Raw genomic sequence first — 18600 nt, 5'->3', positions numbered from 1 at the left:
TCACTTTTTTGAACTGTCCTCTCTATGGAACATTAATGGACCCCATAATGAAAAGTATATGATGGAAATGCTGTAAAAGCAGATTTCCAATGCTGAATTAATTGTTAGCAATGTTTGTAGGCAATATAATCAAGTGAATAACTATCCATATTGCATGCTAACAACTTGAGGAGTATGATAACACATTTGAGATCTATTCCGTTTTCTGTTCTCCCATTATCTGGTCTAATTTGCCTAGTCTACAGTGTGCAGATGTAAACTTAGTTTCCATTTTTTATTAATACCTGATCGCTATTGCTGGTTGTATGCCTGATAAGGTGCCGAAGAAAATTTAATCTGGAGCATTTCCGAACTAAAATCAGATCAGCTGTTCCATCTGCCAAGTGAGCTGCTGGTGACAGGCCCCTCGGACTGCGTGGACAGGCACAACTCATGCTGGCTGCATTAATTGCCATGAATTTTCCTTTGATCGTTGTCCAATCCTCTTGTTCTAAAAAAAACAAGAAATGTTTAAATTATGAACAGAAAAATCCCAGCGAAAATGAAATCTCAAGTATACTTTATAACAGAACAAACCGTGTCAATGCCTTTAACCCTAAGTAACATAACTATATTCACTTGCTTTCTTAATCACTTATAAATGGAGTATTTTATTTTATTTTTTTATATTAAATCAGCTCACCAGGTGTGGTTCCTATCCGCACAAAGGGGGAGAGTAAAAGAAAAAGTTGTGAAAAATAAGCCAATCTGTGGAGATTCAGCCGCTTGGACCCCCAACAATAAAGAGCTCAGTTCCTAAACATCGCTAGATAGACGACGGTGTGGCAGTCTAGCTTGCTCGCTGCCTCTCCATTCATTTCAATGGGACTTTGGGGAACAGCTGAGTTTAATCACTCGGCTATCTCCAGCTGTCCAATATAAATGAACGCAGTGGTGGTGTGCATGCCTGACCATTGCTCAATTCAGGTGGGTACCTTCAGAATCCCGGTTCTCCTATTCGGTGAGGATTACAGTGGTTGGACCCCCATAGATCAGCTACAGTAGTTATACATTATCCTGTGGATGGGGGACTTCTTTTGGTACCAGAACCCCTTTAACCCTTTCCAATCCAATTTGTATCCTGGTATTCCTAGGGTGCTTACTCTTTTTCTGCCATTATACAACGGTGCTATCTGCTGGCTAGAGCCAGTACTGCATGAGGTGACACGTTGGATAGGCTCGAACAGCAGAGGGGCTGGCAATATACAGTAAGAGAACCCTGACGGATGTCTTACAACATCTGAGCTGTACAGTCTTAAATCATAATGTCTTCAGAGGTCAGACAGACAGTGGATTGGAAAGGGTTAAAGTTATAGAAGCAAATTCATCTACTAACCCGCTGATAGCAGTAAGTCACAGTCTTATTTTATTAAAAATGAAAGGGGTTTCAGTAGTGTTAATATTTAAAGACTCGGTTGCCATCTTTTTGCACTTCTCTCTGAGGGCAACACAAGATAGTAACAGCCAAACTGATTACAGTGGTATGTCTGCTGTAAGTACACCTATTTATAAGGCAAAATACCCAGGTCCCAATCTGGTCAGGCTTTTTTTTTCCTTAACTAAAGTCTCTAAAGTGTGAAGTAATCACTGTAACTCCATTTAGGAACCATCACATATTCCAACGCCATCTATAGTGCATATGAGCTAATTAACTCTCTTATTGAAGCGCTGATTCAAAGTAATGACTACAGTGAAAAGATAGGTTTCTGGTTGTTTTCTGCTTACCTAAAACAAAAAGATAATGACAAGGAAAAAAATAGGCAGTCAGGCAAAAGAATGACATTCACAGCTGATTGAATCCTGTTCACAGCTGATTTGGTGGGCTGAAAGAGTACAGATCCATGTCCAGTCAAAAACACTACATTCATGTCTACCCGGAGGTCACTGGAAACGTGTCATTGTTCAACATGTGTTTACAGACTACGCTGCTGGAAAGTACAAACGCTATAAAAAAAACCTTGGCTCGCAGGCCATACTGTCACAGACTACTAATACATGATTCACTACAAGAATAGAAATGACAGAAATAATAGAAATTAAAATACTACAAATTTATACACAGTCTCAAATTAGACAATAGGAAAGGTATATATTTGAATACAGCTGTACAGACTAGCTAACTTTTCAGAATAAGCTCTCATGTGCTTACTATTTCTATTTATGAATCTAGCACCGGGGTATGAGAGAGACTCATTTTAGTAAGTTGTCGGTCTTCCTTCAGTAGACCTCCTCCCTGCTCTTTAAACTTCTATGGGCAGCATGAGGCAGCAGCAAAGACAGATTGGCCCCACTTATCTTGAAGCATTATATGAATTTGTGGTGTTCACATACTACATCTAAACAGTTCCTATAATCTGCTGTTAGAAATGGTTTTTACATGATAACAGATAGCAAATTAGAAGAAATTGAGACCACACAATAGAGGATAAGTTGCTGATCAGTGGGGGTCTCACTGCTAAGACAACCTCAAGAATGGGGATCACATGCCCCCAGCCTCCTCTGTGTGGTGTTACTGCAGTCCCTTCCCTCCACAGTAAGGAGGAGATTGAATGGAGTGCCGATTGGACAAGAGGGCTGATGTTTGATTTATTTTCAGTGGCACTGTGGAGATACTAGAGCGGCAAGTGCTCAGGTATTTCCAGCAGCTCTATTTAAATCAATGGAGAGATCACCGAGCATGCTCCTCCAGTGCTCCATTTATTCGGACGTCACTGGTGGGGGGAGATGTGACAGGCAGAGGGGGACATGGGATCCTTTAGATCAGTAAGGGGCTCAAAAAGGTGAGACCCTCACCAATCAGCAAGCTATTAGCCATCCTGTGGATATGGAATAACTTCTAATCCCTTTTAAAGTACTTTTGCCATTTATCACAGCGGCAATTACGATAAGCAGAGATCTGTTGAAACGTTAGAGACCATTTAACATTCTTATAGCATAGTATTGCCTTACGGATAGCGGTACTATAGCAAGGACGTATGAATTTTAAAAAAATGGTGGCATATTTCATTGCCTGCCATATGTAGAGCTTCTTCCCTAGAAGCATCGGTAGAAAGAGCAGTTCTAAAGCACAAGCAAACCGTTCACTGTGCTCTACATGTTCCCTCTAGAAGGTCAATTGTATACATCTTTCTTCCAAAGTCTAAATAAGCAGAAGTTGAAGCTACTGTAATATTAGTATAGGAATTACCACAAAACACACACCTTTCAAACTTAGATTGCAAACTTCTTCTTTTAGGTTTTTATAATAACGTTGTAAACAAAATCGTCCTTCTGACACAAATTTGTATTAGAATTTTTGAATCAATAAACTGAAATTAAAAACAGGGCCATTGTAATTTCATACATAATTTTAACACCACTAGAACCAACATTGGAATCATTGAGTCCATCACTAATTCAAAAGCAATGCAGTAAAAAAATAAAGTGATTTCAGTGTTGAAGGGGCATTTCTAGCTCAGCTTTCTACACAGCTGGAGCAAACACAGAGCAGAGCGCAATTCCCATAGCTCTCACTGAGGTGAAAAGGAGCTACGGGAACAGCATTGCACAGTGCTCGACTCTTTCCAATAAGTGGTCAAAACAGAGCGCCGGGTTTTCCCACCTTGGCCATGAAAAGACGATATGGGCATCCCCCTTCAAAATAGTTTTTTCTTCTGTAACCTGACATGTAGAAATACATTGGCAATGGAATGAGCGGACTACAGTACCCAGAGAAATTATCAAAACTATCGGAGTTACTTAGTTTAGAAAAAAAGATGGCTACTGAGCAATCTAATAACTGTGTATAAATATATCAGGGGGCAATACAGAGATATCTCCCACAATCTATTTATACCCAGAACTGTGACTTTAACAAAGGGGCATCCTCTACGTCTAGAGGAAAGAAGGTTTCAACACCAACATAGAAGGGGGTTCTTCACTGTAAGAGCAGTGACACTATGGAACACTCTGCCTGAGAACGTGGTGATGGTTAACTCACAGAAAGAGTTCAAGGGGTGGCCTCGACGCCTCTCTTGAGTGCAATATTACAGGTTATAGCCAAAGGATCATTGATCCAGGGATTTATTCGGATTGCTAGATTTGATTGGGAGAAAGGAATGCTTTCCCTAAAGTGTGCAAGATCAGCTTTTAACTTATGGGGTCTTTTGCCTTCATTTGGCTCAACTTTGCTGAATAGGCTGGCATTTTTTTTTTTTTCAGCCTTACATACCAAGTTACAATTTTTTTTCAACCAAACATGAATGGTGTAGTTAACACACTAGAAGTACTGGCAACATACCAAAGAATAAAGACTGCCATATCCAGGTTTCTATCTCCATGCAATTCAAGATAAAAGGAAACCTGAGACGGAATGGCACTGCATTCAAAAAAGTTGTATGAAAGTAGTCTTAAGCAACACATACTGTATTATATATTGTTTCCTTATGTACCACCGTAGTAAAAGCTTTCCTGTAAAAAGGAGCAGCATCTTGAAGACATCTATGAGGGATTAAGGGATTTTTTATTGTTATAACAATAGGTTTCATATAGTGTAAATAACAGTATAAAGCCAGCCGGAGAATGCAATTCTCAGTGAAATCTATCTGATGGCACAGCTTCCAAGCCCCATTCCAGAATAATGATCTTAACAGATTTACAGCCAAATCAATGTTAAAATTGCCATATACAATATTTTTCAAACACACACTTTTAACATCTTAAAGTCGAAGTCAGGGGATCTCAGTAGCACCTGAGCAATATAAATTGTTCTGACTGACAATTATGACAAGTGTGAAAATAGTGTTTCCCAATCATCCTGAAGCTGCCACTGGTCTTAATCTCTCTCATTCTGGTGTAGAATTCCTGTTGGTTCCCTAATCCCCCAATTAGGCAACTTTTCTGCGGAGCTTACTGCACGCATTAACTTTATTTAGCCCCTGATGGCAACTATGGCCTACTCTAGCTAGCAAACCAAAGCTTTCTTGAGGTTCTTTTTCCCGACAAAGGGTCATCATGTCTCGAAAACTTGCATTTTATTAATAGTGGACAGACAGAGGACTAGCCCTTGATATTCATGAGCTGCAGATAGTCCCAGCCACCCCACCATAGCTGCCAATCATTGGCTGGGTTGCACTGTGGGCATAGATAGCTACAGCTCATAAGCATCGAGAACTAATCCTCTGGCCCGCAGTTTAGTAGCGGCCAGACACAAACACAGAGGACTAGTTCTGGCCAAAACTACTGCACAGATGCAGACATATCACTGTAATCAGTGGGACTGTAACTACCTTATGCTGCCCTCAGAGAGGGTGACCAATTCCCTTTAAATGTGCTGCAGTTCAAATTCTGTAAGGTAAAACTGCTAAAAGAACTACTAAGGAAAGTGTTAAATCTTGCAGCCAGAGTCAGCCCATAAGAAGAGCATTTCCTATTTATCCACATTAAAATCACATTCCGAGGAAAGGAGTGGAACATGCAGTACACAACTAACCTTACAGTATGGCCGCCTGCACACGAGCGTTCCGGATTCCGCTAGCGGATTTTCACGCGCGTATGGTACCTAAATGTGCTTGCGGATAGGTGCGGATGCGTGAAAAATCACGCGCGGATATACGCGGATGTGTTGCAGAAAAAAACACGCAGAAAAACCAGCAGACACCCCTTATTGTAAACCCAACCCCTAGAGAACTGCCCATTCCTTGGAAAACAGCTTAAAAACCAACACCCAGACTCCGTTTTGTCCCTCTTGCTTGTGCGAGCACTGTTAAATTATTCTGGCAACATGCTTTCACCCGGTGAGCAGAGGTCTTTGTGGGCATGGTTGATCCATGTAACTTTTTTCAGGCGCTTCTCCAGCGTGACTTTAAGGCCGCCTGCACACGGGCGGAAATCCCGCGGCGGTATTTCCCGTGGGATTTCCGCCGCTGAAAGTCTGCATAGGAGTGCATTACAATACGCACTCCTATGCAGACGGCTGCGGTTTGGCCGCGCGAAATCTCGCGCGGCAAACAAACCGCGACATATCCTATTTTTGTGCGGGGCTCGCACTCACCCGGCCGCCGGCTACAGTCTGCGCATGCGCCGGCTGCGCGGCAGCCGGCACATGAAAGAGCTGGGGCCGCCAGGCGCAGGTGAGTATGCGCTCGTCCCTGCAGGCTCTCGGGTCGGGTCCCGCGGCGAGAATTCTCGCTGCCGGATCCGACCCGCTCGTCTGCAGGCGGCCTATTTCAGTCACTGCAAAAAAATTCACAAGAGGAATTCATTACTACAGATTTTGCATTCTTACATCCTGCATCGGCAAGAAATACTACCTATCTCCCTCTACAAATTTGCCTGTGAAGCTCTGCTGTGTATTGGGACGCCTCCTACCATGCCTACTTCCTGTAGTCATAGCAACCAGTGACTCCATCCGCAGCTGCACTGCGGATGTACTGCGTGAAAAAACGCACCCATTCACTTGTATTGGAGGCTTCATGTGCAGAATCCAACCCAAATTAGAACAGGCCGCAGATTTTTTCACGTGCGTGAAAAAACGCGATACAAATCCGTCCGTCTGGGGACAACTGCGGATCCTCATAGGAGTATATTGGCTGCGGTCTGGGGCTGATAATGTGCCTAAAATAACGCGCTGGAAATTCCGTTCGTGTGCAGGCACCCTAACTGCGTACAATTCTTGGAAATATGAGTTTTTCTGACCACACTGTGAAAGGGCATTCAAGATAAAAACCATTACACAATCTACAATAAACACTCCACATACAGAAAACTCCCCTATATGTTGATTCTGGCAATTAGTTCCCATTTAAGTTTCTGTGGGCAAGAAGCCATAATGTCACACATGCCAAACTCTGAGCAACAAGACTATCTGCCAATACCATAATTGTTTTTTTGCTTTCTAAGACCTGTATAAATCACTCGAACAAATGCGCCAAATATGATAAACCCATTAGTCTTTGTTCATATTAACCTTGTCAGCAGCGGCAGAAGATGGGGTTAATATTAAGCCCAGATTTTCAAAATAAATGGTTACAACATACACCAAGAGTTGATAACATGACATCACAAAAGGTGAACAAACAGACTGAAAAGCAATATTTTATCCTTGCTTCCAGATGAGCTAATTATGTGACTTCCACCTGTGCTGTAATAAGAGATTTCAGATGATAATACAAGTCATTTACTGTCCATCTGTTACCTAAAAAGGCTAACACTTACCGTTACCAATAAAGCAGAAGCTTTTAAAAAACTTCTTCCTCCACTGTATTTCAGGAGCAATGGGTCTTCATTAAGTAAAAAATAATTAAAACTGAATTACATTTGAATGGGCATTGAATCTGCTTAAAATCTAATGATCACTCATTGTTTAAAAAAAAAAAAAAAAAAAAAAAGTCAAACACCTTCGATTTGTCGCTTTGCTGCAAAACTCAGCATGCGGTTACATCCCAGGCAGATATGGAAATGATGGCGTGATTAGATAAACGGTCTTGCTACCCGAGTACAAATAAAACCAGGGAAAGTATTTGTAGGCTTAGGTCCAAGAGAGATACATCTTTGAAGGTAGGTACGCAGCTTTCCCAGGTTAAGATAAAACTGCCTGGTATTAGGGTTAGGACTAGGGATGAGCGAGTATACTCGCTAAGGCACTACTCGCTCGAGTAATGTGCTTTAGCCGAGTATCTCCCTGCTCGTCCTTAAAGATTCGGGTGCCGCCGCGGGGCGGGGAGCTGCGGGGGAGAGCGGGGAGATCTGTCTCTCCCGCCCGCTCTCCCCTGCGCAACTCACCTGTCAGCTGCGGCGGTCCCCGAATCTTTAGGGACGAGCAGGGAGATACTCGGCTAAGGCACATTACTCGAGCGAGTAGTGCCTTAGCGAGTATACTCGCTCATCCCTAGTTAGGACCCATCCGAAAGCTTGGTCATCTGGACACTGGTGGATGGGCCAATATACTTTGAACAAATTCTATACCAAGAACCTTGCATTATTTAATTGGGTTACTGTATACATTGTAGTCATGTATTTTTCTGATTTAAAAAAAAAATAATATAATTGTATTTTGAGTGGCTTTTCCACTTTTTGGTTTTCACAGCCATGGTTTAACGTGCACCTATAGATTTCTAATCTGGAGAAGAGGGACATTTCTTTTTTTTTAATCTGCCCCTTTATTAACTTACTGTCCAGTCCTAAACAAAGAATTTGTCTAATGAAGTAATACAGTTATGAAACCCAAATCAAAGACTGGAACTAGAAAACATGTTTTGGACAATAAAACCCCTTTAACATTTTCAGAGGTCAGCCAAGACCGAGATGTTTTCCCTTACGGTTTCTGAGTCCTTAAGCGTCGGGAAAAAAGAACAAGGACTGTACTGTGAGTGTTAGATGATCTGTGTTACTACCTCTTACTTTATAACGGTTTTGCTTGTATTTTAGGTTTCGAAATTTAACTTTTTTTTGTGAGCACCACATCTTATTATATTGAAGCTTAAAATTTCAATAAGCTAAGGGTGATTTCCGACAAAACGATTAACGTTTGAAAAATTGTTCAAAGGAGTGAAAGTTTACGATAGCCTTTCGGTCTAAACACGAGCCAGCAAGTGAATGAGGAACGAGAATCATTGGCTTCTCACTTGTCGTTCATTTTATACAAGCAGAAAAACCATTGGGGGCTCGTTCAGTTTAACCACTGATCGTTAAGGGTTTCACATAGCGAATGTGAAACGCTGAATGATACAACGATTTAACTATAAATCTGCCTGCCCGCCCGGGAGCAGGAGTCGGCAGACGGCTCTCAGCTGTCAACCTATCTGACCGATAGGCTGATGGCAGAGAATCGCGGCAAATCGCAGCATCGCAGGCCGCGAGCAGAGAATCGCAATGCTTCCCCACTCGTGGACAGGTAGGAAACACTCTCTACAGCAGCGCTATAGAGAGCTTTCACTGCGTTCCCCACAGCCGGATTATCGCCGCGGGGAACGCAATTCCAACCCGCCTGCGAACAGGCAGCCTTACTCTGTGGGATAAATAAAGCAATATTTTATATTTTGTATTAATATCTGTTCCTGAGCCCACTCCATACCAAGTCTGTTCACATCTGATGTAAATTAATATCCAATTTTGCAGAGGGGTTAAAATTGATGGCTTATCCTCAGGATCTGAAGTCACGAATGTGAACTCTGCATATAATACCAACAACACATGCCACTTCAGGGGTGTCAGAGCGGTCTTCAAAAATCAGTTCCATGCACATGCGCAGTGCTATGGTGAACAGCTGATTAGTGGGGGGTTCCGGGTGGCAGACCCCTGCTGATCTACTATTAAGGATAAGTCATCAATAATTTAAAGCTGAACAACTTTTTAAAAATATTAGGCCCCCTGTCCATGGCAGGCCGACGCTATGGAAAGCGCCGGCACTTGTCCACGAGCGGAGAATCATTGCGATTCTCCGCGGTCAGCCTATCTATTAGATAGGGCTGACCTGCAGAGATTCGGCGGCGGCTCCTGCTCCTGGGCGGCGGCGGAAGTTCGCTGTGGGATACCGCATCGCCTGTGGACAGCCGGCCTAAGACACTTAATTTTCCACCTGCGTATATTAGCATAAAGCCAAGGGGAACAGTGGTCCAGATAAATAAACGTCAATACTAGATTAGATTACATATACCCCTCTGATATCTAAATGTCTGCGGTAATATAAAAGGCACAGCAAGAGAAAAGAACATTCAGCCCAGAGCACTCATGGTAGATTTTTGAAGAAAAGATAAATCAAGAACCGTACACTTGTCCTTCAAATTAAGTCAATGCCGCAGTCCGTCCAAGTAGGATCAGCCCTCATCCAGCCATCAAGAGCATCATAGAAAAAGGAAATTGAACATCAGCACATCACCGCAAGTTTATTGTGGCAGGAAATACACCTATGACTTTTTAGCTGCTGAAGAACAGCTTATCTGTTGAGCAAAGAGTCGTTGTGGACGTCACCATATCACCACCACATTATGGCAAGGAATGTACCCAATAGTGGACTCTGGCAGCCATGAAGAGCCACCCAGGCTCAGGGGCCAGTATCAATCTACTTAACCAACACTCGCAAAATTTCGTTAGATTATGTGCGAGTTGTTTGGGATTTAAGTACACTTCAATTTTATAGTGTGTGCCTTGATGCTGCTTGGGTGACACTACTACATGAGAAAGCAGCAAGGAACAATGCAATTTATTGATCAGTGACAATTTACATATATGTTCTTTTAGGGTATCTTGGAACACATCTGATTTCTATGTTATTACAAAATGCCAACATATTAACCACAATCCCTTAGGAGATGAAAAGGTACCATAAAAAAGGAAGTATTTCCATTAACGGTCATTGTAAATAATTTTTTTTTTGCTGTACCACTTATTATAGACAACTTTAAAAGGATAAACTTTAGGTAAATTAAAAAAATCGTTGCAGATGCTGGTGCCGAGACCCCTATTGATCGCTAAAATGAAGATGCAGAAGTACTCTGCTGAGTGCTGGTTTTCTTAGGGCAGTTTCACACGGGAGTATATGCACATGCAATGCGCAGAGAATAGAAACCATTGTTTTCAATGGGTTCATTCTCATTTTCGCTGCATGCCCTATTTTAGTCTGCATCTGCACACCAAAAGCCCCAGAGGAGTCTATGGGGTGTACACAAATGCGCATCAGAGATCCTCGCAATTGCAAAATACGCTGCACTATTTCATGGGGAAAAGGTGACTAATTAGGCTAAATAGCCTTTTAACTTGTGGCGCAGCTGTGTCCCACACCCATGTGAACAGTACTGGTCAGTGTGAAAAGTATAGTAAATACATATATAGTAAATATATGCGCAGATAAGCGCACGATAGCGCAACTTTCACGGTACAAAAATATTGTGCCATCGTGTGAGTTTTGCGCCCTTAGGCGGTTTCTGTCCCTGCTCGGAGCGGTGTACAGGCTCCAGAGAAAGTCTATGGAGGATAACAGCTGAACAGGCACAGCACTCAGGTGAGGTTTGTTTTAGCCATGGTGTGGGTTGCAGAACCCAGACCTCCACTGATCCATACACTTGAAGGTTAGATTGCCAGAAAGAGAAAGTCTACTCGTGTATTTTGACCGAAGCTGTCATTTCTTTGTAACCAGTATCATAATAAATTTTTCCTTTCGCCGTTTCACATGTTTAAAGTTCTAATTTAATTTAATCATGCACTGAAGTGTTAAAAATACTGTTGACCACACTGAGTTGGCAATTAAAGCTTCATTAACATGGCCTCACCATTGTTTTCTAACCCACGGGCCTCTGCTCTCTGCTGCTCCTCCAGCTGCTTGCTACTTTGCCTGCAAATGTAGCACCTGGAAGATAAAAATCTCTTGTTAGACAGGACTACAACCATTGCTCTTCTGCATCAATACGAAGAGGCTAAACTTTGTGAGTAGCTGACTCTCAGGACAAAAAGTCCTAATGTTGACTTCTATGTAATGAACCCAGTCTGCAGAGCTGTTTGCACAGACCTGGTTGTGACAAATTTGGGCTTTCCCTGTTCTCCCTTCTTCAGCAGCTGCTCTAGGACCTCTGTGAAAATCTGCATAAAATCCACATCTATTAACATGCAGATATTACAGTGGATTGCATCTCTTACAACAGAATAGGTGAAATCCAAGGCAACATTCAGAGCAAACCTGCGGTGCAATAAAGCATGCTATGAATTTTAAAACTTGCCATCCTGCCTTCCTCAGTGGTGTCAGCCATTGATGGCTGGTGTGTATCAATATAAGGGCTCCTTTCCACTGGCGAGGTAATCGCACGTTTTCAGTGTGATGTGAGAGTGCGAGCTCTCGCAGGAAAGTCCCACACATGTTGTTCTATGACAACCTTTCCACTAGCGATGTTTAAGGGCAAGCTGCGATGCGAGGATTAAAAATCGCAGCAGGAGGATTTTTTCAGCGTTTTGCATTTTTCTGTCGCCCATACAGTGCAATGGTAACGCAAGAGCTTGCGATTTTCTTGCAGCGATATCGCTATCGCCAGTGGAAAGGAGCCCTAAGGGCTTCTGCACACTTGCGTTTTTCTTGCGTGTTATTTTCACGCGATTGTCAATAGGACTTTCTAATGTTAAAAACGCATCGCACAAAAATTGCAAAGCACAAACTTGCGATGCGTTTTTAACATTAGAAAGTCCCATTGACAATCGCGTGAAAAATACGCACCGATATTGCGTGAAAAAAAAAAAGCGCAAGAAAAACGCAAGTGTGCAGGAGCCCTAAATGGTAGTCAATCCCTGCTGAGACGGATGAGGAGTGGGAGTCACATCTTCAATAACACAGTGGATTCATAACTATGCACCTACTGTATTGAGTGATTGTTCTTAGTGAGAGAAACCAAGTAGTCTTGTAGATATGATAACTTTTAAATGGCTAACAAAAACACATGATGTTACAGCAAGCTTTCAGGATATCCCCTTCCTCAAGCTAATGAATGAAACTTGTTTGGATGGCACATAATTATAGCATACAGATGCGGAGTGGAGGAGAACACATTCCTCTTGATCTAAAGAAAATGTTCACACACAGAAATTTGAGCCTGTTTTGTACTTAAAACAAACAGAGCCAAATCGGTCCACTGAGCTCAGGAATGTGACGGGTTTATGATGTGTCTTATCTCTCCTTCAACATGCACATGTAAGGAGATGCAGCACCACCTATTGGATGGCAACATTACTACAAGTCAAGTTCTGAATTTTTATTAAGTTTTAAAGAGAAAAAAAAAAATATGATTGGAAAGAGGACACCCCTCTTGACCTCCTTCAGACCTTTCATATTTTCCACCTATGCAAGAATCCCAGGATGAGGTTCATTCTATTCTTGAGGGTATCAAACATGGCCATACATTTGTACTCTCAAATTCTTCTGTGACGCTGCGACTTGATATTGCCCTTCAGTATAATAACTCATCTGCTCTATGCTGTGTCCCGAACCAAGATCACTGTGTTTCTCTCACTGAGAACAATCACACATTGCTCTACTGGCTAACATTTTTTTTTTGTTTTACTGTATTCTTTAAATCACTCCTATTGGCCCAACAGGGACATAAAGATTAAAGCAACTTGCCCAGATCTGCAACAGATTTTGTCCCGTGGAGATCCAACAGCCCATTTTGCTGGTTGAAAGGAGACTGTTCCTTCATAGTAACGATGCGACAAAAAAGTCTTGAAACCTAACATAACAAACGTAGCAATAATATTAAAAACGGTTTTAGAACTTTAATGCGGATGAAAAAGAGAATACAATTGCACAATTCTGGAAATGTTTATTGAACAGTAAACACGCAACAACAATGTAAACTAGATACATTCAAAATGCTCAGCTATATGCATGATACATTGCTAGGAGAGACTGACCCTTTACAGTTAAACCCCAAACAAGTGAATTGCATAGCTTTCTACATATTATAAAATTATAGAGACAGAATAATGAGGACATTTTAGGACTTTGTAGTTTACTTTTCTTGTCGGTCGGTACATTTTTCTCTGAAAATGTTCATGGATTTGATTTTGCAGTTTGAGAAATGTTCAATTTCTCGTTTGGGTCAAGAGGGGTGTCATCTCTCCTTAAGGAGAGAATCCAGGTATGTGGGGACACCTTGAAGGTGAGAGGATCGGGGACTGGGGATAGTCTCTCCCCAAGGAGAGCACCTAAAAGGGGTGTGTAGACACCTAGGAGGTTAGGAGACTTAAGGCCATGCATGCTCCTCTGGGTAATATATGTAATTAAAGGGGTTGTCTCGCGAAAGCAAGTGGGGTTAAGCACTTCTGTATGGCCATATTAATGCACTTTGTAATATACATCGTGCATTAAATATGAGCCATACAGAAGTTATACACTTACCTGCTCCGTTGCTGGCGTCCCCGTTGCCATGGCTCCGTCTAACTTTGGTGTCTTCTTGCTTTTTTAGACGCGCTTGCGCAGATCTATCTTCTCCATTCGGCTTGGCTCGGCATCACCTGCATTTTGGCTCCGCCCCCTTGTACGCGTCATCGCGAAGCTCCGCCCCCGTCACATGTGCCGATTCCAGCCTCTGATTGGCTGGAATCTGCACATGTGACGGGGGCGGAGCTTCGCGATGACGCGTACAAGGGGGCGGAGCCAAAATGCAGGTGATGCCGAGCCAAGCCGAATGGAGAAGATAGATCTGCGCAAGCGCGTCTAAAAAAGCAAGAAGACACCAAAGTTAGACGGAGCCATGGCAACGGGGACGCCAGCAACGGAGCAGGTAAGTGAATAACTTCTGTATGGCTCATATTTAATGCACGATGCATATTACAAAGTGCATTAATATGGCCATACAGAAGTGCTTAACCCCACTTGCTTTCGCGAGACAACCCCTTTAAGGAAGATGGAACAATAGCTCTGCAGTTTCACTAATGGAAAGTAGCATTCATTCAAATTATTGTTTTTAAATCAATCTATTTAAAGACATGTTTAAAGAGTCGTACATTGATTTGAAGGAATGCTGCCATCTAATAGGTGGTGCTTCAAAGGCATTGTTCCATCTTCCTTATTTGCATGCATCTCCTTTGTTCACATACTACACACAACAGTAATAGCAAAAAATGAACGTTAGCAAACCTACCCAAGTCAAATCTGAGTAGCTAGCTAATTCTCATTCTATATCTATGTGAAAACTAGGTGGCGGGTGGGGTCTGGGGGAGTGAACAAGTCTAGCTGACGGGGACCTGAACTACATAATGGTTTCATGTTAACGCATCACCTGCTCCAACAAACACAATAACTCTGTTGTATATCACATCAAGCACACCTTAATCCATACTGACAGGCTGAAGTTATCCCCACCTCAGCCGCTATTAGTATTTTGTTGGATGTTTTAATTCTGGGTGGATATAATTTTCTGTCTAAATTCTAGGGTGAGGATCATTTTCCCCTTTACCCTAAAATATGTATTTTTGGTGTATTGGACACATCACCAAATGACATTCCTATATCTATGAAGCTATAGCCCTTCAATGGATGCAAATTATTATGCCAACCCTTCCACAAGCGAAATCTCTAAACAATATTCTCCCATATAAAATGATTTACTAAAAAACGTCAAATGTCCATAAAAATTTCACAAGAGATGGTGGGCATCTGCAATTACCCTAGATTCTGATGAGATCGGTGCTTTGTACGGATTTTGGGTGTGGCGGTCTAATATATATGAGTACGTAACAATCTATTTTGGATTGATGTTGGAAATAGATTTGTACTTTTATGTTCAAGAACAACCTGTTTTTATTTCAGGATGCAATGGACAATAAGATATAAGCACTGAATATTAAGATAATCTATATCCAGCTGATTTAAGTTCTAGATTGTATTTCTTTGCTATGACTTCCCTACTGTATTACCAGAATGAGCATCTCTCAGTGAATGGATACGGAGCGGGCAAGGGATTGTTCCACGCCTCCAATCACAGTGCAAGCCTGTTTAGATGGGCCAATCTGTCAGTTTTCTGCATGCAAAAAACCTGAATGTCGAACAAGAAAAACAATTTCTCATTCATTGTTCAGTTGAGACAAGTATTTACACTGAACGATAATCATTCAGATGGCTGCTGGATGTGGGAATCTGAACAATTTATGTCAAAGGGGCTTAAGACTTTTTGCAAGAAAAAAAATCTTGCTAAACAAGTGTGTATATCTAACAGTTTGAGGTTAAGGTGGTCCGGCAGTGCCAGACCTCTTGACAGATTTCATACTGAAAAGCGCTGATAAAGCACTCTGCCAGATAACTTCTCTCTCACAGCAACTATAACATTATTATAGTAGAGGAGATCACAGCTCATCCTCCTGACTATTTTCTTGTGGTCTGTAGTGTATTTAGGTTAATAAATAAGGTGATTATAATTAAACTGTTCCCCTAAGGGGCAGAAGTGATGCAATATGTAGCTAAAGAAATAAGGGATAGATGTGAAAAAAAAGCTAATTCATCAGACAAGATGCTCTTTATGGAAGGGACTGCAATACACAAAGCAGACTTCTAGAATGTGATAGGCAATCAGATTAGGGGGAAAGCATGGAAAAAAAGTGTTTTAGTCAGAGAGTTGGCGTGAATCCTTAACTGAGTGGGCTGTTGGCTATTAACCGTCAGCTACCGCAGGACAAAAAAGAAAGAAAGCACTACGCTAGACCACCACAGTTAGTGACCTTGATGCCTCAACCCTCAAACTTCTTTTAAGACCCCAGGAAAGTTTAGTAGGAGGTACTACTTTCTTCCTTTAAAGTTTAGTATCTAGTAGGAAATATATTTTTCCTATTTTTGGTTGTCAGGTGTGTCTAGTAGCATGAAAAATATGGTAAGTGGATTTTGACACAGGAAATTAAGAAAAAAAAATTAAGCACCTAGGAGGAGTTGTCAGAATAGAATGAAACTTTATATGTACGATTGGAACGTTGATATAAGAGATTACAATATCAGAGCAAAAGGCTAATTTATTGCAGAAAACTGGACACTTGAAGGGAGGCTCTAGTACCCTGTTGGGCTGCCTCTGGCTTGAGTGCAAGATGTGATACAGACTGGCCTGAAGGCATACAGGTTCCGTATGGTATCCTGAAGCATATCCATCCACATTTGCTATAACTGAGGCTCCAGATCAGGCAAACTCGAAGGTTGTTGAAGTTAGCATCTGGCTATAAATCTGGTGACAGGGCAGGCCACAGAAGTGTGGCAATGTCGTGGAGACTAATTGGAGTGTCCGTCTGTAATATGCAATAGCTCCCAGACCATCACACCATCAGTGGGCACAGAGCGCCTTCCACAGCAAAGGCAGGATTGTGGCAATCCCCGCTGGGTCTCTAGACCCAAAAATGGCCGTCATTGTCCAAAATAAATCTGTATTAGTCGCTGAAGATAAACTGGATCTACTGTGTAGCAGTCCAGGCTCATTGTTCATGACACCACTGCAAATGGAGGTTAAGGTGGGTGTCAAATGCAGTACATGTAATGGTCACCTGGGAATGGTTCCAACAGACACAGCGGTCTGTAACAAGGGTGCCACCTGTCTCTGGATGGTGGACAATGAAACAATTGGAGCTGCTTGTGTTTGTTGGACAATCAGATGATCCTCTCTACTGTTGGTCTATTGAGAGTGTCTTGAGCCTAGTTGCCTTGTAAGCCTGTTCTCACGCATTCACTGGTCCCTACACCTCCTAGAATTTTGGTCAGAACGGCCCAGGCGTCAAGCAATTAGTCAATACGCCCATCCAGCTTCTGCACTCCAATAATTCGCCCCCTCTCAAGCTCTGTTAACTTGGCGAAATTACTTTGATTACGTAGCAAAGACATGTTTCGTTGTCAAGAAGCTCTACACAAGCAGAAAGTCCACTACACAAAAGTAACTTCTGAGAGCCTTTTTATAGGCCAAAAGTGGAACCACTCGCGTAGAAAGATTGCTCATTTAATCATGCCACAACTCTAAATCATTCGCATAATGTAACTACATGCCGAGTTTTGCAGCAAAATGACAACTGATTCTAGGTGCTTGATTTTTATTTTATTTTTTAACAGTGTATATGGGGGGAAAAATTGTCAGCAGCATAGATCTAACTTCTTAGGTCTGATTTAGGACTCCTCTGTTCTGCATAATCTCCTCCTACCTCTCAGCACTGGCCAGTAATGCTTCATTCTCCACTCTAACCAGCGAAGCATAGTTATGTGATGACAGAAAGTGATAAAGGGGTGTTTCCACCTCAGTCTTTTATGGCTCTTTAAGCTCCTGGGCCCCAATGCACATGGGTAATAGAGCTCCACCTATCATTTAACATGCATAATACTGGTGTTGTCTTACGAGGTAAAAAGACATTTTCAGACCCCTCAGGCTACAGGGCTATGATGCAACGGCTATCTGTGCACCTCTGATATCTGCACTCTAGTGACAGGGGATAACAGAGGTTTACTTGTCAGTGCTGGGAGCCAGGATAGGATCGTGTCAGGAGAAGAGTGGGGAGGTCAACTTCAACAGTTGGCCTGTCCCATTAAAATCAGTAGGTTCGTATACTCTTTGCCTAAGGTATATCGTGGTGTTAAGTATCTGTTTAGCACTGCCAGATATGCACCAACCAGCATTAATATACAGGAGGTGTACCTATACTTTAACCCTTTCCAATCCACTGTCTGACGTCTTAAAACATTATAATTTAAGGCTGTACAGCTCCGATGTTGGAAGATGTCCGTTGGGGGTTCTCTTACTGCATATTGCCAGCCTCTCTGCTGTCGGAGCCTATCCAACGTGTCACCTCATGCAGTACTGGCTTTAGCCAGCAGATAGCGCAGCTGTATAACAGCAGAAAAAGAGTAAGCCTCCTAGGAAAGCCAGGATACAAATTGGATTGGAAAGGGTTAATTAAACCATAAGTTCACATGTATTCCCTGCATTATTAAGAGAATTGTTCCTTGTAAAATGAGCCATTCTAGAAACTGAACAGGGCAGAAAAGGGTATAAACTAGAGATTGACGCATTAGTTAATCTGTTACTATAAAATAGCTCCAAGGTGCAGCTTTATATCCCAACTGTTGACCATAACAGAATTGAAATG

General features: G+C 42.1%; 1 protein-coding gene across 1 annotated transcript in view; it reads right to left on the bottom strand.

The window, feature by feature from the left end:
• CERK (ceramide kinase) overlaps positions 1–18600 on the bottom strand; it is an 89592-nt gene that overhangs the window by 9371 nt on the left and 61621 nt on the right. Inside the window, exons 10-12 of the mRNA XM_066591890.1 lie at positions 13118–13223; positions 11286–11362; positions 285–490 (exon numbers count right to left, since the gene is read on the bottom strand). Of these exons, the coding sequence (XP_066447987.1) occupies positions 285–490; positions 11286–11362; positions 13118–13223 (389 nt within the window). The remainder of the gene's footprint in view (positions 1–284; positions 491–11285; positions 11363–13117; positions 13224–18600) is intronic.

The sequence above is a fragment of the Eleutherodactylus coqui genome, chromosome 2, assembly GCF_035609145.1.
Source record: "Eleutherodactylus coqui strain aEleCoq1 chromosome 2, aEleCoq1.hap1, whole genome shotgun sequence".
In the NCBI taxonomy this organism is placed as follows: domain Eukaryota; kingdom Metazoa; phylum Chordata; class Amphibia; order Anura; family Eleutherodactylidae; genus Eleutherodactylus; species Eleutherodactylus coqui.
This window is presented reverse-complemented; position numbering and strand designations above follow the sequence as displayed.